The sequence below is a fragment of the Strix aluco genome, chromosome 3 (assembly GCF_031877795.1).
Source record: "Strix aluco isolate bStrAlu1 chromosome 3, bStrAlu1.hap1, whole genome shotgun sequence".
In the NCBI taxonomy this organism is placed as follows: domain Eukaryota; kingdom Metazoa; phylum Chordata; class Aves; order Strigiformes; family Strigidae; genus Strix; species Strix aluco.
The window spans coordinates 60,574,685-60,601,980 of NC_133933.1; the positions used below are offsets into that span (position 1 = coordinate 60,574,685).

Consider the following 27,296-nt stretch of genomic DNA (forward strand, 5'->3'; position numbering starts at 1 on the left):
GGCGCGGCTGACTCGCCAATAACGTCCGGCGGCCTCGCCCCGCTTCCGGGGGGCGGTCCGCCGGCTCGCGGGGGCGGCGCAAGATGGCGGCGGTAACGGCGCTACCGGTCTCCCTGTCGGGCAGGTTTAAGGGGTCCGTCATGGCCTGACGCGCTCATTACCGGCAGCGGGGTGGGGGGGCAGGAGGGCGCTGAGGGCCCGGCCGGTGTCCCCCGGCTGGGGAGCGGCTGCTTTCGGGCGCCGGGCCCTTCGGTCAGGGCCTCCAGCCTAGCAGTGGGTGCTGGGCTGGGCGGGGCCGGGCCGGGCCGGGGGCCGGCTCTCGGCCTACTCGTGCGGGCGGGGGCAGTGCCAGCGTCGCGCTGTGAAGAGGCCCGCTCGGCCCGGGGCCGCGTCGTCGGGAGGCGGCGCTGTGGGCCCCGTGCTGCCGGCTCGGCTCGGCTCGGCTCGGCTCGGTTCGGTTCCGCGCCTCCCGGCGTAGCCGAGGCCGGCGTTGCGTCGTCTCGCCCCCGCTTACCGCTGGGGTTGTGCCTGCCTGTTACTGACCGGAATAGGCCTTGAGAGGGTCTAAGTTGTGTTCCTGTTTTTCCTTGGTGTCTTTGGGTTCGCTGTTCGGTAGTGGGTGACTGGTCCGTTCTGAGTCCCTGAGACTGGGGTTCCGTCTGACGGGATAGAAATCTTCAAATAAAAATCATTCTTTAAGCTGGGTTCAAGCTCTCTATGGGGCGGGCCACGTTTTGCTCGTCCTTCTCATAGAAACAGCGTTTGGGGAAAATGTAAAGCAAGTATGTAGCGGAGAGCAAGTAGCGTGGGTTTTCTTGGTGATACGAGACACTTAAATCTATGCTTTTAATTTTAAATTTCCTTGACTTTACATCTGGGTAACTGAACAATTAGAGAATGTATTTTAACCTAGAATTAACTGCAATTTTCACTCTTTTGTCAGGGCCAGTCACTTGGCATTTTCTTCCCTGAAAAAGCTGCCATTTATATTTTTCTTCAAAAGTACATCCAAGAACATGACCAATTTGAGATTTTTTTTGTTTGGTTGTTTTTTATTGGTGTCTACTGCTTTAAAGGCACATAAACTTACTTTTAAGACCTTGCATTTATTTTAAAAAATAGAAGCTATTTCATCATTTCCTCTCAGTAATAAAACTTTGATCCTCTCCTTTTTAGATCCTTTGCATATTTTACAATTAAAGACAGACTGCCCCAGATCCTCACAAGAGTTATTGATACTTTGCATCGACATAAAAATGAATTTTTTGAAGAACATGGTGAGGTAAGAGTAAGGTCTCTTCTTGCCTGAGATTTTTTTCCCCTTAACCCTTGAGACCCCTTTGCTGACTTGTTTTTGCTGGTTTCTTACTACAGTCACTACTTGTGGTAGGTTGACCCTGACTGGATGCCAGGTGCCCACCAAAGCTATTCTATCACTCCCCTCCTCAGCTGGACAGGGGAGAGAAAATGTATCAAAAGGTTCATGGGTCGAGATAAGGGAGAGATCACTCACCAATTACCATCACAGGCAAAACAGACTCGACTTGGGGAAATTATTTTATTACCAATCAAATCAGAATAGAATGAGAAATAAACCAAATCTTAAAACACCTTCCCCCACACTTCCCTTCTTCCCAGGCTTAACTTTGCTCCTGATTTTCTCTACCTCCTCCCCTCTACCGACACAGGCAGATGGGGTATGGGGGTTGCAGTCAGTTCATCACATGTTGTCTCTGCTGCTCCTTCCTCCTCAGGGGGAGGGCTCCTCACACTCTTCCCCTGCTCCAGTGTGGGGTCCCTCCCATGGGAGACAGTCCTCCACAAACTGCTCCAGTGTGGGTCCCTCTCACAGGGTGCAGTCCTTCATGAGCAGACTGCTCCAGCGTGGGTCCCCCACGGGGTCACAAGTCCTGCCAGCAAACCTGCTCCAGCGTGGGCTCCTCTCTCCTCATGGGTCTGTAGGACCTGCCAGGAGCCTGCTTCAGGGTGGGCTTCCCACAGGGTCACAGCCTCTTTCGGGTATCCACCTGCTCTGGCATGGGGTCCTCCAGGGGCTGCAGGTGGAGATCTGCTCCACCATGGACCTCCATGGGCTGCAGGGGCACAGCCTGCCTCACCATGGGCTGCAGCACGGGCTGCAGGGGAATCTGCTCCAGTGCCTGGAGCCCTGCCTCCCCCTGCTTCTTCACTGGCCTTGGTGTCTGCAGGGTTGTTGCTCTCACGTATTCTCACTCCTTTCTCTGGCTGCAGTTGCTGTTGCACAGTAACTTTTTCCCTCTTCTTAAATCTATTATCACAAGAGGTGCTACCACTGTCACTGGTTGGCTCAGCCTTGGACAGTGGTGGGTCCCCCTTAGAGCCAATGCCAGCTGGCTCCATTGGACATGGGGAAGCTTCTAGCAGCTTCTCACAGAAGCCACCCCTGTAGCCTGCTAGCTCCACTACCGAAACCTTGCCATGCAAACCCAATATGCTTATCTGCCTTAATCTTTTTGTCGTTTTTTTTTGCTTTATCATCTCCTTCTTGTTGCTATTTTTCAGTAATTTTGTAACTCACCTTTCTGATCTATCTGTTCTGCAACTTCTTCATTTTCTCAGGTTTTTGTGTTGATGCAGTGTTTAATAGACTGTAACATCCTCTGAACATGGCAATGTTTCAATATTCTCTTTCCCTCTAATAAGCAAAAACTCCAATCTAAAAAGAAGTCCCACATGCAATTCATTTTAGGATGCTAGGTGTAAAATGAGCTTCATTCACCAGAATGTGTTGGTTCAATTTGTCTCTGATTTGTCAGGGACTCATCTTTGGCAATTAAAACTTGCCACTTACATCTTTCGTGAAAAATTGATCTGTGTCTCTACAGGAATAAATGTTCAGAATAGAAACTTTTGTTCTCCACTTATTTCAGAAAGGTGTTGAAGCAGAGAAGAGAGCTATATCTTTCCTCTCCAAACTGCGGAATGAACTGCAAACAGACAAACCAGTGACCCCTTTAGAAGATGAGCTGCCTGATGCTGCACTGTGGAACCAATACTTAGACTACCAACGAAATTTATCAAATGGGAATGGGGAACCGAGTTGGTTTCAGTCACCTTGGTTGTATGTAGAGTGTTACATGTATCGAAGAATTCATGCAGCGTTAGCACAGAAGTAAGTACTGGCTTGGTATATTACTTCACAAAACATTATTCTTTCCCATTTTTATTTTAGGAGGAAGACAGATGGGGAATAAAATAAAGGAAAGTCTTAAACTTTTACCATATTCCTTTTCCCTCATCTTGCACCTCAGATTTAAAATGAATACTTTTTCTTCTTCTATGCAGCCGAATTTGAAGCTTGTTAGGGTTTTTTACGCTTCAGTTTCTATGACTTTGTCTACATGAAAACTTAAGCTTGACTATATAGCTTAACCTTCTTGCGGACTAATGTGCATTGACATATGAAACTTATGTAGCATTTCTAAAAGGTTTGTTAGTCTAGATTTACCTCTTAAGACATATGTTAGTCTAAAACTCATAATCAAGAGCCACTAATCTGTTGGGCATTCTAATTTGTTTTGCTGCTTGAAATGTGAAGTTGCCGTTTGAGAACTGTTTCTTATAGCAGTAGACTCAGCCTAAGCAGCCCCTGTTGTTCATTCTACACCATCTTCTTAGTTACTGCAGTGTTTGCAGACCATATGTTGCATCGAACTTTGGGAGTTGATCCTGGTTAAAAATAACTTGGCAGGAAAAACTTGTTGTGCTCGTACTGTGGAGGAGTGCCAATACAATGTAATGGGGTAGGAATGAGCAGTTTTAAGTTCCTGCTGCTGCCAAAAAAAAAAAAAGCTCCATGTGTACTGGATTTGCCCTTAGTATTACAGAGACGCATACAGTAATGGGGCTGTTTCTACTGATATATTGTGTAATTTGAACTCTTTTAACAAAAACTTCAAATATGAGATGAATCTGCACTTAAAAAACCTGAGCAAATACTTTTCATTAGTAAGCTTTAAGTTTCTTAATCTCCATTCTTTAGCTGCTCTTAAGCATATGCTTGGGTGGAAGTTCCATCTTTTATCAAAAGGTGTGTGTGCAAATATGTCTTATAATAGATGAGTCTGTATTTCTTACATATTACAAGAACTGGTTTGTCATCTTTGTCACATTAATTTTCTAAAGTCCTAGTTAAAAACTTTCTGAAGAATAACTTCATATCAGGGTAAGGGATTTACACAAACAACCCTTAAACACCCTTAAAATTGGGCCAGCGATTCACTACATTAGTTCACTTGTATGTTTTAATTCTCCGTGTCTGAAGACTGGAATTCAGATTTGTCACTGTATGTGCAGTTCCCAGAACTGTTGTGACTGAACACTTGTTCACTTTCAGAATATATTGCTAGAAATATAAAGATGTCTTGCATATTGTCTGTTTCAGCAAGATACGATATCAGGCTGGTTTTGAGATGTGTGAAAATCTAGTATGACAAATTAGAAGTGGAAAATCTAACTAGGGCCTGTAGTATGGCCTAAAAAAGCTGAGCTTCGAGCTTGCGTTTCCAGGTGTTCATGTGCTGTCATGGAAAATGTGGTAAGTGTGTTAATATATATTTGTTCTCCTTCTATTTTAAGCCCACCTATTGACAACTTTGACGTATTTAAGGAAGGAAAAGCTCAAAATTTCTTTGAATCCCAAGAGGCTGTTATTGCCTTATGCACTTACTTTCAGGAACTTCTTAAAAACATCAAAGATCTAGACGAAAAGCAACTTCAGGAGGAACTCTTTAAACTATTGCAGGTAAACTAGTAGTGCTTAACATAAGAATTTAAAATATCTTTCCTATGTCACAAATAAAAACTTGAGGTTATAAAGAATCTGAACTTCATACGGAAATTAAAATATAGTTCTTTTGTTTGTAAAAATGCAGTGAAATCCTGACAGCCATTATTGTATTGCTGCTACTCTGGAAATATTTAAATATTGGTTACTTGTATTAAATGTGACATTTTCATTATACGGCTGATCTTCATTGTGTATTTGAAAATCCAGTTTATTCTCCCTCAAAACCAGTATCTCTAAAGCATTTTAAGTCAAGTTCCAGATGGCCTTTTTGTTATTTAGGTATAAAATTTTAAAACAGTTCATTTTATTGATACTCTGAAAATTTTTAGACTTCTTTGGAAAAAAAAGTTAAAAGTCCATCTGGGCCAGAAGTGGTTTAAAAGCTTTATAACCGCATTATTCTTGGAAAATAATGCCTTTGGGTAGAATACAAAATATCACAGGATTACAAAATAAGTCCATTAGCTGGCAACAGTGCACACAAAGTATTTGATGAATCTCTATAAAGGCCTCATTAGTGTGTACTTAAAATACATGTTCTTACTTGGCTGCATGTAATAAAAACCTAAACCTGCTTTTATTACTATTTTTTCTGTGTTCCCACTGATATTTTCTGGAATTACAGTATGGAGAATATTTGTGTTTTAAGCTTTATCATCAGTGTATTTGCATTGATCTAAATCTTCCGTCTTTGTCACTTCTGATGTATGTTTCTGATGCCTGCATAAATACAGAGCATTGTTTGGTTTCTTACACAAAATCTTATCTCTGTTAAGATTTCTGTACAAGATGTTGAATTGTGTTAAAGCTTGGAGGAAAATGTGGAGTTGGAGCCTTCATGTCCCTAAAAGAAAAACAAACAAACAAAATCTTTAGTGCATGTGAAGTTTAGAATGTAACTACAGTGACACTTAGCAATTTTTTTTTGTTTCTTCTTCCTTCTAGGTGTCATTGTGGGGCAATAAGTGTGACCTTTCTTTTTCAGCTGGTGAGGACAGCTCTCAGAAATCTAGTCCTTTACAGTCCCTGGAAAGCCTGATACCTTACATCTTAGTGAATGATACGGAAAAACTTTGGTCACTACTTGTAAACGCCAAAAAAAGAAATACAGACAAAAGTAATGTTAGATTTGACATAATCCTGGATAATGCTGGATTTGAACTTGTAAGTGATCTTGTGTTGGCTGACTTCCTATTATCGTCAAAGCTAGCTGATGAAGTCCATTTTCATGGAAAAAGTATTCCGTGGTATGTGTCAGATACCACAAAGCATGATTTTAACTGGACTGTTAAACAACTGCAGTCAGCTAATCATATGTGGATGTCTAGATGTGGGATAAACTGGGAGGGCAATTTGAAGAAGGGAGTTTGGGTTTACCATGATCACATGTTTTGGACTTTGCCACATGACTTTTCCAGTATGGCTGAAGTTGCTCCTGACTTGTATGCTGATCTACAGAAATCAAACTTGCTTCTTTTCAAAGGTGATCTAAACTATAGAAAGTTAACAGGAGATAGAAAATGGGAATATACTGTTTCGTTTCATCAAGCCTTGAACAAGTTTCATCCTGCGCCTCTCTGTAGTTTGAGAACACTGAAATCTGACACTGTGGTTGGCCTAAAACCTGGACAAGGTGAACAGATTCAGGCTTCTGAACCTGAATGGATGGTAAGTGGAAAATATGGGGTAGTTCAGTTTGATGCTGCCCTCTAGTTAAATGGTTCCTAATATTCTGAAAGAGACGTTCAGTCTGAGCTTTAACTGCTTTCTCTGTTCCATGCTTGGCTTCAGCAGATTCTTTTTTGTTTGCACTTTTTCCTCCTAAGTGATTTGTTGGTTTTGTTCCACAAAATACTTCAATGTTGTGCAAAAGTTTACAAACTCTCTTTGTATACATAAATCAATCTGCATATGGGTATATTTTGTTTTCCTGATGTCCAAACTCAGCAGATGTTTAAGATGAACATTTAGTTGTCCATAATGTTTTTTTCTTCATCAGTGGGTATGGGAGTTTATGGCTAACAAGTCAAAAATCTGCTTCAGAAACCATTTCCTCAGTCCCATGTTAGCATGTATTTACTTATTTCAGGATAATTTGTGCTCTGCATGCCATGCATTGCATGAAAGTTAATATTTTCAAGAATGCACAAACTAATTCCAGATAGATTCTTTGCAACCCATTGCAGGATCATATTTTAAAACTTGAAAATTGAGTTGACTTCTACCAAGACTTTATTACATAAATTGTTTTTTACTTGCTTCTTGTGTCTATAGACAAATAAGTTTTGATGTTTTGATTATAGTTCACTGTATCTCAAGAAAAGAGTTCTTGGGTGATACCTGGTAAATATTAATTTAGAATTTGAAAATTAAATATGAATTTTAAAATACAAGTGGATGTTGCTAGCCAGTTTGCCTGTAGGAGGGGAGTTGTTCCATCTGGTAGGAAGATTAGTGGGAGAAAAGACAATCTCAGTTTAAGAACATGGAAGATATTGTTTATCTAAGAACCTCTACCAAAAAGAAGCACACAAAAAAAAAACCCAAAACAAACCAACCAACCCACCCAACCAGTTACTTTATTTAGATTTTAGATTTAATACAGATTTGAATTAAAGATGGCCTGTCAGCGGTGTTTGTGGTTCAAGCACTGCTACTTCTTTCCACTGTGGTAATTCTCTTTATTTGTCAAATGTATTTGTATTTTTTAAGAAGGATGCCATAATTTTCACCGGGGAAATAACAGCCCCAATTGCACTGAGAAGTATATGCTAGAGAAGCATATGCCATACAGGTTGCTGCTAATTGTAGTTGTTAGGTGCTGATTTCTTCTGGTCTACCCTGGTCTCAAATTACTTGGAATTTTTTTAAAATTCAGGGATATATTAGTGGATATTCAGAGTGAAGTGAAAGGAAGGTGGAAATGCATTAGCCATTTATAAAGGAAAAATTGAAAATAGATTCTGTCAAGTCTTAATGTACTTCTGTGGTTTGAAATAGGGCCTTTGATATGGGACTAATGTAATGCCAGTGATAACCACAGGTTTGTTAGAAAATGGTGGCAGAATTACCCATAGAGACTTACTGGGTTATGCTCTTCTGTAGAGCTGCTAAAATGAGGTGAACTCACCCCTGGTAGCTGAGGTGGCTATGTCATAGAGAGCTATGTCAAGAGTCGACAGTAGATAAACTTCCTTTTCCATTCTGCAGACATCTTACACAGTGAAAAGGAGGGCACAGAAGTGGCCTTGTTTGAGTACGTTCTGGAAGTGGTGCTAGTGCAAGGCAATGAGAATGACTGTGTGGTAGAAAGTGGATTTAGAAAGACTTTTGCCTTTACAGTTAACCTAAAACAAGGGTAAGCATTGGCAAGCCTAAAGAAGTGGCAGGGGGAAGATGGGGCACTATTTTGTACCTATTTCAGGCTTTGAAAATGAAGCTGGATTCCCTTTCTGGTCAGTGAAATCACTGGCCAAGCATGTCTTCTGAAGTGGAGAGAATCCGCTGCTGCTTATCGTGTTTATACAATAAAGATCTATACAGTGAATAAATATGCTCCAACTACGTATGACTTTGATTATTTATGTTTGTGGTGGCCATCTTACATCTGAAAGTATATTAATATCTTAAATTTGCAAGGTCAAGTATTCAAAAACTAAGACACTAGGAATTTCAGGAGGCAATGTCATATTATAGGTAGGGTTCTACTTTTGAGACCTGGGTGTAGTGTTCTCATCTCCTTTGTATCTCTGTCTTAGTACTCATAAAGGATAAATTCATGCTCATCCTTAGACACCTGATTAAACTGTATAAATGGGAAATCCAGCCAAAAGAGCTGAAGGTCAGATTGCTGAAGGTCTCTGACTGAAGAGAGCTCAGGGGGACTCCAGCTTTGGTGCTTTAATCAAATACATAAACAACGTGATGAATCTGGGCACTGGAGCCTCAGTTTCTCATCTGTGAAAATGCTGTTAACTTGTTTCAAATGCACTTTGAAGCAACAACTTTGGGTCAAGAACAGAGGGACGGAAGTTGTGTAATATGTGCAATGAAGACTTCCCGCCTTCTTCAGAGAGGCAGAATGATTAGGGGAAGAAATCTGCTTTGCCTGTGGACAGGTGACTTAATTTGCTGGAGGGTTTAAAAGTGTGTAATGGACAAGAGAAGGGATTGTTTAATCGTTGAGGCCACCCTTGAAGAACAGATTTGCCTCTTTACACAGTCCTTGCATATGCTGAGAAACTTGGTTTTATTTTTTACTGGTCATTAATCGGTGCTCAGGTTGCTTTCAAGCTGTTACTTCTTGGAGCTCACAATGTAGATCAGTGAAAATATTCTGAAGTTACGATAAATAGAATCCTACAAAATGCTAAATCAGACGATGCAGCAGTATTTTCTCAGTATTACCGAATCATCTCATTGGAGATTATTGCATTAATACTTGTCAGGAAGTAGGGTGGTGACTTTGTAAGTACCGTAAGACATGTAATTCTCAGATTAACATTCAAATACTAATCTAAGACATGATGTCATGCTGAAAAAAAAAATTAAATTAGTTCTATTTTCCAGTTTAATAAGTGAGGACTTTTCATCTTTTGTCCCTCACAAAGAGAAGTTTATATGGTAATATACAGTGTGACTACATAGTTACGTGAGGAATGCGCAGCAGCAACTTCCAAATCCTTAATTGCTTGACTTCTGTAGCTGTAATTGCAAACTGCTATCTATAGACAGAACTGAATATACAGCATCCTTTTCAGTTTGTTAAGTGGCTATATTTTTGTAAAATTTGGATTGATTCTATGAAAAAAAAAAAAAAAAGGTGCTGTAATGCCGGTGTTATATTCTCCCATGCCACAAAGAACTAGTGAAGACATACTCTGATGAGGCACTGTGCTCTGATGTTGGGTAAGCTGCAGTGTAGTTGGAAATAGGAAATGCTTTTGTAGATACTCGGTGTTAATTACTTGTGTAATACAGCTTCAGGAAATGGCAGCATGTGCCTACTGCATTTAGGTGGAATTTACTGTTACACAACATAAAGCATACAATATAATAATAGCATATGCTATAACATAGCATAATTTTTCTTGAGTATTCAAGGTTGCTTCTGTATGTCTGTTACAACTGATTGCCCAAAATGCTTGTACAGCATAACTCAGAAGCTACTGATTTGTATACCCAGATTCTTGAGATTTTAATTTCATGTGCCATATGAATATTTACAGCAAAAACAAGGGCAGTTTCAGTAATTCTGAGGACCACAACAGACCAGCTATCTTTTGACATGTATTTTTTTATTCTACCTTTTGAGCAACTGTATTTGTAAATCAGCTTTTGACAGCAATGATTTTCATTTGTGACAAAACAGGAGGGAGAGTAATGTCATGGGCACAGTGAAAGCCAGTACACACATCTGTCCGAATATGTGATAATTCATTATATAATATATCTATATATACAATAATTCTGTGTGTATATAAGGCTTCTTCAGATAAATTAGTGTGGAAAATAAGTTGATTGTATGACTGGAAACTGTTGCAAGAATACTGAAATAAATTACATAATTTTTGTGCAAAGGTCAAACATCATTATACTATTTCAGTGGCTGAGAAAGCCAACTTAAAATAATTGAGGTCTTGGTTCCTGAATTTTTTTGCTCTGAAACAGGTTTTATACAAAAACCTGTAAGGCATATTTATCCAATGAGATTTTGAAAGATACAGATGCAAGAGACTGGTATCATAAAATGTTCCTCTTCATGAAGACATGGCAGTATTAGGGAAGTTTTTACCTTGTTACTCTTCCAACATTCTTGTTCAAATTTCAAAACCTTACAAAGCATTGAGAAGCTCTTAAAATGTATCTGGTAATTACATGTTAAGGTTGGTGCAGCTGATGGTGTTGTTATCAGGATCACTTCCCAAACTGATAGGTGCTCCATGTCTTCTCAGCAAAAATGGAAATGTCGTTGTGTTACGCTTGCTGTAACTAAAATATTTCCAAATCACTTTGTTTTACACACCTTACTGATGCATAAACCCTAACTACTGTTGTTGAAATAGTTCCTTTGAAGTTCACAGAGTATTTGTATTCATGGTTAAACTACTTACCTACTTGTTCCATGTGAAGCATACTATCTCCTGTACTCTGTCAGACCGCACAGGAAAAATGTTCACTCTGTTGCATGAAAGTTGTCTAAAATATAAATTCCAAATTTTGTACAGAACTGTTAAATTTCTTTTATTAAGGTTTGTTTGCTTACAAGTCTTCTGTTTACCCAAAGTTACAGAACAGAAGTTTGGGTTGTTTAAAACAAAAATACAAGTTCCAGATCACCTAAGACTTACCTAAGGTTTTTAAAATAAAACTGTGAAAATGTGCTGGTTTAAAATGGTCCTTTTATTTCTTTCCAATATGGCATGGGGAAAAAAAAATTCCTATACCATGGACTGTTTATGTTTTCCTATTTGGTTGTGGTTTTTTTCCCCCTAAAACAGGTTTTCAAAACTTCTGTGAATTTCTATTCTAGCTGATACAGATGTATTTCTATTTCTATCAGCCCTGAAAATAGAAAGGCCAATTAAATAAATTATATAGATGAATTAATCCACATTCTGTCTCAGCTTTACAGTTGTGAATTCTGCAGATATGTTGTGAAAAAGGTTTTTGTTTACACTTGTTTTTGAATTTTGGCTCATTTGACTTTGTTTCCACTGGAAGAGAAGTATAAAATGTCATGATGATATAGAATGAATAAACATATTCAGTACTTGTATGCTGCTTTTGTTTTAGCACTTTTCAATAAGCTAAATAATCATTGTCAATCAGATTTCCTGTGAAGAAAAAATTTCATTCTTGTGGGAACTTCTTTTTATCTTTCCTGGGATTTCACTTACTTCTTCCAAGTCTTTGATGAAGTAAAAGATTAAGAGCTGAGCAGACTAAGGTAAGATACGTCAAGGTATATATTGTGGACTTTTTGGTTTGCTTTCTTAATGTTAACTAATTGATTACTCTCATACTATCATGGTAAGGCTGATGCTTTCTAAGTGACTATAATTGATAAAGGACCTGATGATACAGTTAGTTGCATCTTTCAGTGTGTGGTTCACACTGACTTTTGCCTGCAACTGTGGTATTTTGCTCAGGGATTAATTTTAAAGGAAGACTTGGTTCTTACCAACTGTGGAGATACAGTGCCTGGCACCTAGGCGAACTGGATGATGGAGTAGAGGCAGAGGACATCCAGGCTTCCTATTCTATGTATGGAAATGGCTGTACAGAAACCCTGTGTATTCAGTGCAGTGCTGTTTAACGCTGACACAAGGTGCAGGAACATCTCCAGACTCTCTCCAGTGAACTTCAGGCACCTGCAGAGAAAGGCTTTCTGCCCCCTTAGCTGTTAACATACAGAATAAATACTGTGCTGGGGGTAATCACATAGAGTTTCCTTGAAATAGTTGGACAAGGCTCAATCTTTAAAATGCTTGTGTATATTAAAATAATGCAGCAGAGATGGACCTGCAAACTGGTAAATCCATGCTTTCCTTCAGTGGTGTGTATAGGAGGTTGTCAGGAAACAACTGGATTTTAACAGCCATTCATGGCCTGGAATAGGTTTCAGCTTTTATCTCTCACTTCACAAGAAAATGTGTTAGCTGTCATAGATCAGGAGATATACTGGGTTCTGGTCCTAGATGGCTTATATACAGTATAATTGTTATTTTGGTCGAGGATCTGTGTGTGTAAAATACAAAACAATTCTGGAGAAAGGGTTAGGGTCCAGGAGTGCTCCCTCAAGCTGGCTGAGGGATCCCTCCACCTGCTCTTCCTTCTGTCCAGTGACTCTTGTGTTGTCTGTGTAAGGCCCTGTTTCAGCCCAGGGAGTACGTGTGCCCATGGCCTAAGGTTACAGAACGAGCAGACAGATAAAGTTCAAATTCCTTCAGGCAGAGGAAGGCCTACAACTTGCTGTGAGGGCTCTAGCATCTTTATGTGAACAAAAAGTGTTCCTGTTTCTCTGCAATGGGCTGTGTTCTTGATTTCAAGCAATCTTGAATTAGAGCTGCACTTGAACGCCTTTGGGACGTGTGGGATATGCAGCTGTGACTGCACCAGTGGCATTGGATTTGGCCCTTGGAAGTTTTGCTGCTACTTTCTGGATCATGATGGACCATTAACAGGAGCTAGTTTCCCAGTGCAAATCAGGGAGTTTCAGTACATGTGTGGAAACCCAAGTTCCACATACAGAGAATTTCCAAAATAACTGCATGAATTTAGACATTTAAAGACTTTATATCTGGTTTAAGTTCCCCAAAATAAAAATGACCTAATATGTCAGCAGCAGCTTTCAAAGAAGAAACTCTTAGATTTTCAAAGAAAATAATTTCTTATAAATTGTCCTGACTTTTTTTTTTTTTTACCATACTTCTGTTTCAATAGCTGCAAGTATCATTTAATGGATTTTTTTGCCTTTGCTTTCATTTAACACTGTGCACTTACTGTTGATGTGATGAGCTGGAAAGCAGCTGTGCAGTGTTTTATTCTATGTCCTGTCTCTCCTGTGTCTCCATACATAGATAGATAGAAATATGCTAGTCTGTGCTTTAAAATATTTTTTAGCCAAATATTTGCTTACACGGACATTATCAGAGAATCATAGAATGGTTTGGGTTGGAAGGGACCTTAAAGATCACCTAGTTCCAACCCCCCTGCCATGGGCAGGGACACCTTCCACTAGACCAGGTTGCTCAAAGCTCCGTCCAGCCTGGCCTTGAACACTTCCAGGGAGGGGGCATCTACAACTTCTCTGGGCAACCTGTTCCAGTGCCTCCTCACCCTCACAGTAAAGAACTTCTTTACATCCAATCTAAACCTACCCTCTTTCAGTTTAAAACTGTTACCCCTTATCTTGTTACTACATGCCGTTGCAAAAAGTCCCTCCCTGGCTTTCTTGTAGGCCCCCTTTATGTACTGGAAGGCTGCTATAAGGTCTCCCCAGAGACTTCTCCAGGCTGTACAACCCCAACTCTCTCAGCCTGTCCCCATAAGGGAGGTGCTCCAGCCCCCTGATCATCTTTGTGGCTTCCTCTAGATCTGCTTGAGCAGGTCTCTGCCCTTCTTATGTTGAGGGAGAGCTGAACACAGTACTGCAGGTTGGTTCTCACAAGAGCAGAGTAGGGGAGAGGGGGAGGGGGAGAATCACCTCCCCTGACCTGATGGCCACACTTCTCTTGATGCAGCCCAGGATGTGGTTGGCTTTCTGGGCTGTGAGTGCACATTGCTGGGTCATGTTCTTGTCAGCCAACACCCCCAGGTCCTTCTCTGCAGGGCTGCTCTCAATCCACTCATCACCCAGCCTGTATCTGTGCTTGGGATTGCCCTGACTCAGGTGCAGGACCTTGCACTTGGCCTTCTTGAACTTCATGAGGTTTGCAGGGACCCACCTCTCAAGCCTGTCCAGGTCCCTCTGGATGTCACATCCCTTCCCTCCAGCATGTTGACCGCACCACACAGCTTGGTATTGTTGGCAAACTCGCTGAGGGTGCACTCAGTCCCACTGTCCATGTCACTGACAAAGATGTCCCAACACTAACCCCTGAGGAATGTCACTCGTCACTGGTCTCCACTTGGACATTGAGCCATTGACTGCAACTCTTTAAGTGTGACCATCCAGCCAATTCCTTATCCACCGAGTGGTCTATTCATCAAATCCACGTCTCTCCAATTGAGAGACAAGGATATTGTGCAGGACAGTGTCAAATGCTTTGCACAAGTCCAGCTTGATGACGTCAGTTGCTCTTCCCTTATCCACCAGTGCTGCAACCCTGTTGTAGAAGGCCACCAAATTCATCAGGCACAATTTGCCCTTACTGAAGCCATGTTGGCTGTCACCAATCGCCTCCTTATTTTCCATGTGCCCTAACACAGGGCTTTATCCAATGCTACTCTGCCAAACAGATCCCTGAAGAAGCCAAAGTCTGCTCTCCTGAAGTTCAGGGTAGCGAGCTTGCTGCATGCTCTCCTCGCTGCCCTGAGGATCTTGACCATCACCATTTCATGGTCACTGCAGCCAAGGCTGCCCTTGAGCTTCACACTCCCCACCAGCCTCTCCTCAGTGAGAACAAGGTCCAGCATAACACCTCTCCTCATCGGCTTCTCTGTCACTTGAAGAAGGAAGTTATCATCAACTCATCCCAGGAACCTCCTGGATTGCTTATGCCCTGCTGTGTTGTCCCTCCAACAGATATCGGGGTGGTTGAAGTCCCCCATGAGGACCAGGGCTTGTGAACATGAGGCTGCTCCTATCTGTCTATAGAGGGCCTCATCCGCTCAGTCTGCCTGGTCGGGTGGCCTGTAGCAGAACCCCCACTATAACATCTCCTCTCCCTGCCTTCCCTTTAATCCTGACCTGTAAACTCTCAGTCAGCTCCTCATCCATCCCCAGGCAGAGCTCCATGCACTCCAGCTGGTCATTGACATAGAGGGTTCCCCTCCTCCCCCCCGCCCCCGTCTCTCCTGCCTGTCCTTCCTAAAGAGCCTGTATCCATCCATTCCAACACTCTAGTCATAGGATCCATCCCACCACATCTCCGTGATGCCAGTAAGATCGTAGCCCTGCAGGCACATGCACATTTCCAGTTCCTCTTGTTTATTCCCCGTGCTATGTGCGTTTGCATAGAGACATTTAAGTTTGGCCCCCAATGAAGCTGATTATCTTAGTACTCCTCTTGTTTCTCCCTCATTAAAGCATAGCTTGTATTTTGGATATACCACTTGAATTTACAAAAAAAGTTCAACTGTGATTTCTAAAACTTCAGAATATGTTATTTGTGAAGTGTAAGTACAGTGTTTGTTACACCATGAAGCTTTGCATTTTCATTATTGTTGTTTGCCTTGTGTTTCACAATTAACTTTTTGTTTTCAATCTGTGGTTATTCTGCCCTTACAAGATAAGAAGGCATGTAGTAATACTGTCATAAAAATGTTTAGTTACTGTTTTGTCATCCAATGATATTTAATAACTGCTTATGGGCAGGCTACACTATTTTATTGCCACATAGGAGATCTTCAGGAAAACCTCTCCAGAAGTAATTTCTTTTTCCCTGACAGTTCTGGGAAATGACTTGCTCAAACCTGAAATATGGGGGGTGGATCATGCTTAAACAGATTCTGTGTTAAAATCTCACTGCTTTCTCAAGCCTGATTAGTTCTCCATATGCATATTGCATTTTCACCACCCTGCTTTGTCCCAGTATGAGAGATCAGGGTTGTAAAACCAGCTGGCTTATTTCCTTCAGAAGATTTACTGACCCCACAAGATGTCTCCATCAGTTTAGCTGAGCTGTACGGATTCACATGGGATGAGGACAGTGTTAAACTCAATGTTTCAGGGGAAAAAAGGACTCCCTTTTTGGTCAGGCAGAGGAACAGCTACTTAATCAGACAAGTTAATCTATTCAAACTTGCCCGCTATCAGATTTACCGACACAATTTACACACACATTTTAGTGATATTGTCTCTCCACTTTCCCATATGAACCTATTTTTTCCTGATAATGGCATTAATACCTTTTCCACCTTGAAGTCTGTAAATGTATTATAATGTATACTTCCAGGGAGGCAGTATCTCCCTTTGTTAATTGAAGTTGTATTTTCAAGTATATGTTTAGGATCTCTACATCAAATCGTCTGTCACTGGTCGTGAGACAGACTTCTGCATCAGCTGACAAAGAAGAAATGGGAGGAAGTCCCGTCTTGATTTCTTCACTATTTTTTTGAGTAGGTTTGAGGATTTTGAGGATAAGGCACTCCTCAAGAAAACTTTCTCTACTACAGGATGCGATACTAGTGAGTTGAGGGGGTGGAGGAGGAGGAGTACAGCTTGGTGTTGGGACATACTGTGCTTTTGGAGCTGATACCTTTTGGAAGGCAAGCAGATGAGAACCTTGGCAAGTTGTGCCCATGATTTTCATGCCAACTATTTGTAAAAATGTGGCTGTTTTAGTTATTCTAGCTAAATTTGTAGATAATGAAGTCCTGTGGACTAAATTTCCCCTGAATCTATTTTTGAGAAATACATTTCTATTTACATTTCTTTTTACAAGAAGTGACATAGAAAAGACGAGGGCTAATGGGTACAAGATTGGACACAAGAGGAATATTTTTCACAAAGAGAACAATCAGCCCTTGGAATAATCTCCCTAGGGAAGTGGTGGATTCCTCAGTGTTGGACACTTTTAAGATTCAGTTGGACAGTGTGCTGGGCCATCTTGTCTAGACCATGCTTTTGCCAAGAAAGGTTGGACCAGACAATCCTTGAGGTCCCTTCCAACCCAGTAGTCTATGATTCTATGATTTCATCTTCTTTTTTAATGTTATTAGTACACAATTCTTTTCTACCTCAGCTATAGCTGCTTTTAGGTAATGAGTGAAATGTGTATATGCATTCAGGAAATCATTTGGAATTAGTGTGCATGATAAAACACAAATACTTCACCTTCTCAGTATGGTGTTAATGTCAATGGCTTGAGGTTAATAACAAAGCTTTTTTATAGTGTTAGTAAAAAAAGAAATTTTGTTTTCAAAACTAAAATTAAATGTTTTGATTCAGTCTTTTAATCAATTGTTATATTGTATTTAAATTCCAAGATCTGTGAACAGTAGAATTAATGAAGCAAAACTTTCTTTTCCCCTAGATTCTGTTCCATGGGTACCTGAAGACCTGGCAGTTCACCTTATTTCCTGATGGGGCATTAAAAAAAAAAAATAAATCAACAAAAAACCCCACCAAACCAGCAAACAAATTTCAGTAGACATTGTAATACTACACAGAAGTGTAGTGCAGGCTTTCCATACAGTTGGGGCATCTCAGTGTTCATTCTGTGCTTGGCTGTCTGTGTTTCACAATATTTGCAGGAAATTAAGCATCATTCTGACTTAACCTCTGTCAGACTTGCTTGAGATTTGTCAAGGACTTGGAAAAAAAAATTGTTAAAGATTGTTGATTTTTCTTTAAATAATGAAAATATTTTTAAAATATTAAAAAATTAAATATGAAAAAAGAACGTATTTAAAAGCAATTCAAATAATAAAAATAAGATCTCACCTTTCATTAGGGAGTTAATAATTCCATTCCTAAGAAGGGGTTTGGCTCTGAGGACTTTGTGAATCCTTTCTTGAATAAATGGTGTCTCAGGGCCTAGGTCTGTCTATTGCAATGTCCACGCATCTGTACATACCACTCTTCCAGTGTTCCTGCAGGCCCCAGTAAGCTGCTTTTTTTTTTCCTTCCAGTGGGGCTCTTATGTTACTCATTTCAGTTTTCTTTTTATTAAGTTCTCATACGTCTGCAGACTGATTTGCTAGCAAAATACAGATATTGACACAGAAATATAATTTTAGCTAATTTGTATCACTTGGTAGGGAATTGCTGGTTCAGGTGTCCAGAAACATGGGGTACATGGAACGATTGCTCTGCATCCATCCATACTCCACAAGATACAAAGGATGTCTCTCTCCTTCATCGGGTGAGGGCAAGCTATCCACATCATCACGTGACTTTTAGCTTTAAAATTATTCTGATATGTCCATTCTCATTTACTTATAGAAAATTCAATTTAGGAACCTGCAGAACTATCTCAATTGTTAGATTTTTGAGTTACTGGCTACTGGAATCGGGGTTTCAGATCCCAGATCAGTTACAGCATCTTTCCTCAATACTGAGCTCTTTCACGGAAGGTAAAGATTGTAGTTATTTTTTTATAATTTTCTGTTTTAAAAATTAGAGTGACTTAATTAGGTACATACATTCAAGAGATTCTGCATCATTCTTTGCTTAGAAAGGCTGAGAACTTCCTGTCTGTGTATTTTCTGTAACACAACATGAAGAATCTTATTCATGAAAATGACTCCTTGACATTATTTTTAATGAAAAATCCTGAGGTAACCCTTCCTAAGTTGTTATTTCCTGCCCCTGTTAAGCAAAAAGAAACATGGAGTCCTTTTGAGAACTCTACCTGTAGTAGTTAGCAAACAAGCCTAAAGCATTTTAAAGTGTGAGCATCCTGTAATAAGATACTTTTTTCTTAGTCAAATGGCTTGAAGAGTATTATACCCCCTCAAACTGCCCCATTCTTTTTCAGTGTTATATGATATTTCTGCTTTTCTTCATCCTTTTTTTCTTGCCTCTTTTGATGTTACTCTCTCTACAGTTCATCAGATTCAGCGGGGGTTTTTTAAGCCAAATAACCTTATAGATCTATGGTAAGATACAGCTGTATAAGCATTCTCTCCCCATCACCAAGGGCATAGAAGTGACTGAAGTATACCTCTTGAACCAGCTGTGGCACTGCAGGACTAGCGATGAGGAAAAGCACTCAAGCACATGCTTAAGAAAGTTAGGACAAAGTTTCGCAATCATTTAATTCTGCATCTGCACGCTATTCAGGATGGATTAGGCTGTAGTCAGATGCTGGATAAATCCAGGATGATATTTTTGTCCAAATTTGCAGAGGACATTAAAACTCATGCCAGACTTATGCTGGTTTTATGTAAGACTGCCAGTACGAATTTAACCTGTCAAAAATACTGGATAGATTTGAATTGCAGAATGAGTTTACACTGGATCAGCATTTTGCACCATGTGGCGGTAGCAGCTTTGATCCACCACGTTTGAAGTTATAAAAAATTTTGGTTGTGCTCCCTAGCCAGCAGCATAATATTTTAGGTACCTCACATAATAGAACAGTCGCAGACATAAAAGAGGGGGGAAAAAAGGTCAGGAACATTATCCTCATAAAATATTAAGGCTTTATGTTAATTGAGGTTTATACCACTTTGGGATAAACTTTGGCTCGGGAACTGAATGCAATTTAACTGGGAACTAGGGATTGCCTGAGCGTTTCTCTCTGAGCTGTATGGAGACAGCCTGGGCTCACAGGTCCCCTCTGGCTGAGGTCCCTGCTCTCCTCCTCCGGCCACTTTCTTGCCTGGCTCCTTTTGAGAGTTCAGCACTGCAAAACTAGGGTCCCTCCTCCCAGGCAGCAGTCGGTTCAGGGGTGTCTCGCTTCAGAGACATGCCTGCAGCACATGCTGCTCGCAGCTACCTAGTCTGCACCCCCATCTGCTCTGTCAGCACTGGGTAATTTTGATTCAGAGATGCACTGCTGGTTTCACTCTACTACAGCAACAGTAAGAGCATTTGCATAGACAGTCCTCAAGAACAACGGTTTTCATAATGCGTTTTTATACCCCCTATGCCATCCTGTGTTGCTGTTAGCTCACCCTTTGCCCGTGAGGATGAACTGGAAACGTGCCACCAGGGAGCTGTTGTCACCTCACGCACAGACGCTCCCTGAGATGGAGGCCGATGACTCCTGCTGCCCGTGCTGCACGGCCTCAGCCCCACATGGGTCTCCATATCCCCTGATCTGTTCCCAGGGCTGCTTCCTCACATTGAGTGATTTTTCTCCTTTCCTTTATGAGTTTAGTGGCAGATTCCAGCCGAGGTATGGCACTGTTTATCTCTGTGCTTTAAGTGATGTAGCGTTTTAAATAGGGTGATGATCCACACTGGCAACCCTCTGCTTGGGCAGGGGTCTCTGTCCTTGGCAGCAGAAGTGAAATGGCATCAGGCACACGGAAAGGACACCCCCCCCCCCCCAAAACGGTACTATCCCTATCTTTTTCATGTTCTTTTCTGAAAAACATAAATAAAGCAGTGTTCCTAGGAAAGGTGAGATACTTTTTTGACTTGAGTACAGAAATGGTGCAAGATCGCACTGTCCCCAGATGCACTGGGACTGGCCTAAGCGGCTCACAGGGTCTTCAAAGCAAACGATGTGCAGCACCGATACACCTGAAGGTTTGAGTTTCTATTACTGCTTGCTGCAGTTCCTACTTTAGTTTATCTACTTTATTTGGAAGGGAGGCGAGGAGGGGGGAGGTCCTCTTTCAGCTGGAGGTGCTCGTTTTGAGGGCTCTGGGAAGAGAGAAGGAAACCCTGCCCGAGTAAGAGCATGCTGCTGTTCAAATTTCATCTGCCTTGCTTGCCTTTGTTTTGACTTTTTTAGGAAAATTTTGAGGTAACTTTCTCAGGTTTATTAAGTTTTGTTGTGTAACGTCTATTTGAAGTGGGAAAAAACGTTTCTGTGAGCATCCCTTTGTAAAGGCTGTTCACCTTCAGGCGCCGAGCTCTGTCCCCCGTTCCCTATCCAGGGGACCCCCACGCTGGGAGCCCCACGGCCGGCCCGCCCTCCCCGGCCCCGCCGCCGCCGCCCGGGCCGAGGAGGGCGCAGGCCGCGCCGCCCGCTTCGCGTTGCCAGGGGGACGGCGGCACACGGCGGCGGCCGCCATGAGCGCTGCCAGGCCCGGCGGCAGCGGGCCCCGCGCGGCCTCCGCCGCCCCTCGGATGGCTGAGCGGGGCGGCAGCGCGGCGGCGGAGGTACCGCGCCGCTGGGCGCTGGGGAGCGGCCCGGCCCTGCGGCCCGCCGGCGGCGGTTTCTGCGGGCGGGAGGCTGCGGCCCGCCCTGACACCGCGTCCCCGGGAGAGGACGAGGCGGGAGGCAGCCCGGGCCCGGAGAGGGGGGCGGCCTCGGCGGCCGGGCCTGGCGGGCTGCAGTCGGCTGGGCCGGGGCGCTGCAAAGCGCCCTCGGGCTCCCGTGAGAGCCCCTGGGCCGGGCTCTAGACCCGCTGTCCGGCCCAGGGCAAAGCTGGCGGCAGCGGAGGGGCGGAGGGGAAGACGGAAAGGGTAGAGGGGGTTTGGTTTAGATGGGTTTTTTTGCAGTTCCCCTATTCGAGAATAAAGCCCTGATTTTGAAAAAATCCCACTCTTCCTCCCTCGGCCTTCAATAGTTGTTTCTGTGGAGGTTGACTGACATTGAGGGTGGCTGTAAATCCCTGTTGCAAGTTATCTTTTCAGTTTTAAATTTAATTTTGATTTTTTTAATAAAAAACAACTGCAGCTGCAGAGCTGTACGCAGTGGTAGACGTGCACTTCAGTTGTAGCTCAATGAACTTGAGTTGATCATTATAGCTTATCTTTACAAATTCAAGGATGAAAGGTTTTTCTTATTAAGTGTTGCAGAAGGGAGTATCATAGAGTAGGAATTTATAGTTATCTAAGAATTTCTTCTGCCTTTGAAACTGGTTTGCTGGCTTTGATGTGAATTTAAAGGAGACACTCCAGGATATTGCTTAGAAGGATCAAACTCTTTTGTACTAAAGATACAGTAGAAAACTTCTAACAGTTTCGTATTCCAAAGGATAAACAATTTATTAGTGTGCGGATGGCTCAGCATCTCCTTAATAGTTGAAGATTGATTTTGTAATTATGCTATATTGTTCTGAGAGAGAAAGTACAGAATTTTGGTAGTTTGTCATGGCAAAATCAACTGCCATTATATTAAATACAACTGTTCTGACCCGACTACAAAGTTTTTGTTAGCACAGCTTGGTGACAGTAACTTGCTTCACATCCTACTGACCTGAAGTCAAATAGTTTGTGAATGTTACTTTCCTGACTCAGAAGCACATTAGAAACCATGTATTTCTAAAATGTGGGTTGCAAATGGTAAATCAAACTACAGCAGTAATCAGTCTTAACTCTGTATATACCAACACACTATATCTAAAATACTGCCTTTCATTGACAGTAGTATAGTAGGGATTGTAGGAAAATTGCAAGAGTGTTGGCGTTGCATGATGGTCTGTTTTTTAAATCTCTTCATTTAAGCTTTTCTCTCACAAAAGTTATTTAACTCTATTCAGCACTGATAAAGTAAAAACAGTAGAACAAGTGGTTTTCAAAAATCCCTGCATAAGTACTTAATTTTGTCACATTTTTCTCCTAAATTTTGTCTTGGCAATTACCCTTTTTATTCTTTTGAGATTAAACACAGCAGCTCCTTCTTATTAATTTTGGAAAAGCTGTGAGACAAGGTGTCAGGGAAGATCCAAATTCCTTAATTTAGCCATACAGGCAAAGGATGAAGTAAAACAACATGTTAAGTAATATTTACAGTAGGTTATGTATCTCTGTAATTGCCTTGAGATGACTGCTCTCTTTCATCATATTAAATGCCTTTGTTATATTTAGATGCAAAGTCACCTCATCCTGACAGAGAGGAAAATGAAAGATGAAAACGCTTTAACTACTGCTTGTAGTACTAGAGGGTAAGACTAAAGTTTTGATTGTCATGAAACTTTCATTTGGGCCTATTAATCAACTTGAAATTGGCCTCTTCAGTAGATGAACAACACCAGAGAGTGTTTTTTATCTTTCAGTAATACCTTTCAATGATTACTGTAAAGGGAGGAGGGCAGAGCTAAGCAGTACCCTTCTGAAAGGAATTTAGAAAATCTCTTTGGTAATTTGAGTTGTTGGGAACACTTCACTTAGTTTTACATGTTTCTGGAACAATAATGCATAAAAACTCCACAGGCATATAACAACAACAAAAAAACTTTTCAGAACTGCATGCACAAACTGCAAGCAAAGAGTTGTCAGGCAAAGAGTTACAGGCAGAAATCAGAGAGGGGAAGGAAGACTTCACTGAGCAGGAAGTGATCAGAAGTAATTGGGTATTTCTGGCATTTTATAATGTGGAAGAGAAACTGACAGAACATAAATGATTTTGAAATGCTACTTGCAAATTTTGATTTATGTTAATAAAGCATTATCAAACATTTTGAAATCTCTGACAGGCAAATTGGGCAAACTATTATCTAGAAAGAAGTCAACTTTATTCAAAATATACATGCAAGATGGTTAATTTGTGAACCATTTTTTTCCCCCTAAGTGACTCCGATTCATTTTAGTCTGTTTTTGCACGTGTTAACAAAATCCGACCCACTGTGTAACAGTGGCTCTCCCTTCTCAAGCTTATTGCTGTGTGTAGCTGCTGTGGCTATTCTGAAGCAACGTGCGTGCTGGCTGGCTGGCTAGCTGCTGCTACCAAGAAAAATCTGCAATAGCCAAGTGCTACCTGCCTTCCCTCCATTTGATTCAGAAATGAATTTCTAAAAACTGTCCAGTGCCTGATTTTCATGTAACTTATATAAAATTTGCTTATTATCCTGCAGATTTTATGAAAAGAAACATATTCTAAAACTTGTCTTCCTTTATACTAGGATAGCTTATTTTGCAAAATAAAAATTGAATATTCCCTGCATGCTGAGGTAGAATTTTCTTTTAAAATCAATTTATACAAGATAGTTTTGAAAATGGCCTTGTTAGAACATGTTTTGATTGTTTAATCAGAAAATTAAGCTAGTGAGGTTGTGGAAGGCAACAAACTTTTAATATTAAGTTTCTAGCTGTAGTTAGAATAGTTACAATCAAAACATAATGCTTAAGCTTCTTTTTCCATTAGTTCAGCCCATACACAATGAATTCCTCTTGATCCCTATTGTCCTGAAGAGCACCTTAGCTTCCCACAGATCCAACAGCAAGTTTGGGGGCTAACATTTCCTTGTGATTTCTCAGGGAGATAAATTCTGTGTGGAAATTCTTCAACCGCACATTCTTCCCAGTACTTCATGTTGAATGTCATCTTCATTCTGGCTGCACCAAATAATAATAAACTGTGCTGCTGCATTGTATTTTCAGAAATTAGAACAATGTTTATGCACGTACACACCCATGAATATTAATTTGTCTTAGGAAGAAATATTACATATTAAGGATATCTCATTTTGTTTGTTTTCATAATATAAACTGTCATGACACTGGGATTTATACAAGTTATTGAATAGCCCACTGTACTGAGTTCTGTATAAACTTGTAGGTAAAAAGGGCCCGCTAGTTACCCTAACATCTGAGGAGAAAAAAAGACGTAGTTCAGTTAAGACAGATCACGTGATTATTGCTCAGATTTATTATTTATTTTTTGAATTTATCATTGTAGAAGAGATGCAGGATAAAAAGAGAGAGAAAATAAAAAGTTGGAGCACATCAAAAGTAGTGGCAACAGGAAGCGATCACTGTACAAAGCCTGACTGTTTAGCTGAACTAGTGAACGTAACCCAGAGAAGTCAAAGTTAAGATGTCTGTTTTAGTTAGATGTGGGTTTGAATATTATAGAGGCTGTCAAAGCTTATAGGCTACTAGAGAAACTTACAGTGTTCTGCTTTTATGTCCTACTTTGCTGATGGTAACCTATGACATGGTAAAGCAGGTCTGTGAAAAATTAATGACGTGTCATCATATTGCAAATCTATTTAATTTTCAACCTCTCTTCTCCCCTCCCCCCCATTTGTTCTGTAGAAGCAAAGGAAGAATGGAGTCGACAAAGGTTTGTGAGTCATTATTCTTGGTATGCCAACCCCAGTGTGCTTAGGTGCTTTGGAAACAGGAAGGAGAAATCCCTGTCCTGAGTAGTGTCCATCTGCTATGGGCAAGAGACAATGCATTGGCAAGTCACTCATGCTTAAATGCTTACTGAGGGCTTTCGGTTTCAATAGAGATTTTTTTTTAAAATATATATATGTTTTGGGAAAGGGGGGGCCGTGTCAGTGATGGCAGCATATGCCAGATTTGAAATAAGAAATATAGCAGGAAATAAAAGAAAACCTGACAAAAGCAGAACAGGAGTGAATGACTTGAACAGTTGGCCAGTTTCAAAGTATACAGTGAGGTATAAAACTACTGAATTTTCTTGAAGTTCTGTTTTTCCTGAATCTGGTGAAGTTTGCCAACTGCAGGCCGGATTTCAGGGAGGTGAAAATGGTTATCTGGTAAAAAATGAAAACAAAAGACCCCACAATAACAACAATGACCTTATGTTGTTGATCTTCTAAAGAATGCCTATTGCGAATAAATCTAAAAGTACAAGTAGATATTACTCTTAAGTATTATAGGTTTAGCTTCTGTTTAGTATTTGAAGTGAAATGAAACCTTCATTTTCTTGCAGGTAAGTGCAAAGGGATCAAAAAAGATAATGTAAATAGGAGAAACACCCAAAAGCTAGAATATTTATCGCTGATTGAGTGATAATATATTAAGGCTTCTCCTGTCTACTCCTCTTATTCTTTTAACACTGCATTCATTCTATTCTCTTAACAGTAATCAGTATAATCTACATAGTACTCATGAGACATTACAAATCTGAATTTTTCCAGAGATACAAGAGTGCCACATCTGCATTACAGATTTTACTCCTATAGTAGAGTCATGCTCAATTAATTGCATTGTTACAGGTATGATTAATGATCAGACTTGTGAATGGCTGCTGACAGAACATAGAAAACCATTTACTTAAATATTAAAGCGTGTACATTCCCTGCCAAAAGTATGAGAATCATACCAACTTTCCTAGTATGGTGTCACCATGTATGATTAGCTTTGTAGTTACTAAGGCACTGGAGGATGCAGAAATCTGCTTGTCTAAATCTCACTAAGACTGTAATTGAGTGAAACGGTAATTCCCATTGACTTTTGCACCTGACTTCATTTAAACCTATTTAAAGCCTTCTGGATGTGTATCTGCATCTTTAAAGTGCTCGTCACTTTAAAATCTAGATTTGTACGACAAATGTAGGTTTCAGAAGTTCCAGCTGCAAAGGGTTTTCACATGTTGTTTATTACTGCTGAATAGGGGTCTTCCTTACTCAGCTACGCTCTGAAATTTTTTTATTTCATCAGTTTTGAGATGTATTCCTTCTTTCTGTAGTCAGAAGTGGTTGTGTTTAGGGAAGAAAAAGAAAACATACATCAATATAGTAATATAAATATAATAACATACATAAATAACATGCACAGTGTTACTCTTTGCAAGCTCCAGCCATGGTTTTGGAGGCCTGAAAAAAACCCTCTCTACATCAAAGAATTTAATGTGGTTGTACAAGGTGAAACAAGTGGAGTAAAACAAAAAGGAAGACAAAGTAGCAAAGAGACAGCACATACCTTCCCTTACTCCCTCAGAATGGTGATAAAGTGTTGAGAAAATTAGCAGCCCTTTTATCTCAGAGATTGTGTGCTATGTTGTACATAGCCATGAGCTGTACTACATGTATCAGTCTGGCTTGATGAGAGTGGCAACTCCTTTGTGAAAGAGCACAGCTGAGCATCTTTGAGGGAGATGAACGCGATTAAACTTGATGGATCTAATCCAGTGTGTACTAGTGCATTGGAGAAAGATTAAAGAAAAGAGCTGACAATATTATAGAAACTAATCCGAGGTAATTTATCCTCTGCTACAGTCCAAACTAGTAGTTTTGCCTGATTCCCACGGATTTCTGTGTGCATTTCTTGGCAGAGGCTTATTTTACTAGATGTTCACCTATTTAGAAAGCTGTTCATTATTTTCGATTTAGAATGGGTAGGAGCTGAACTTGTAATTTATCTCGGCCTGGAAACGAATGCTGATGTAGTAGAACATGAAGTGAAGACATCTTGTCTCTGTCTCCATTGGAATACCTGTCATTAACTGGGGGAGAATTGCATTTTGTAATGTATGCCTAAATG

General features: G+C 40.8%; 1 protein-coding gene across 3 annotated transcripts in view; it reads left to right on the top strand.

Moving 5' to 3' along the window:
- Positions 1-8: 8 nt before the first annotated feature.
- LOC141921011 (coiled-coil domain-containing protein 170-like) overlaps positions 9-27,296 on the top strand; it is a 71,099-nt gene continuing 43,811 nt past the window's right edge. Inside the window, exons 1-5 of one of the 3 annotated variants that reach the window (XM_074818764.1) lie at positions 9-133; positions 1,177-1,282; positions 2,910-3,151; positions 4,618-4,783; positions 5,774-6,496. In XM_074818764.1, the coding sequence (XP_074674865.1) occupies positions 84-133; positions 1,177-1,282; positions 2,910-3,151; positions 4,618-4,783; positions 5,774-6,496 (1,287 nt within the window). In that variant the 5' untranslated portion in view covers positions 9-83. Of the gene's footprint in view, positions 134-1,176; positions 1,283-2,909; positions 3,152-4,617; positions 4,784-5,773; positions 6,497-20,864; positions 20,917-21,185; positions 21,276-22,928; positions 23,006-25,097; positions 25,126-27,296 lie in introns of those variants that run through there. The other 2 variants (XM_074818761.1, XM_074818763.1) reach the window with 2 other exon arrangements.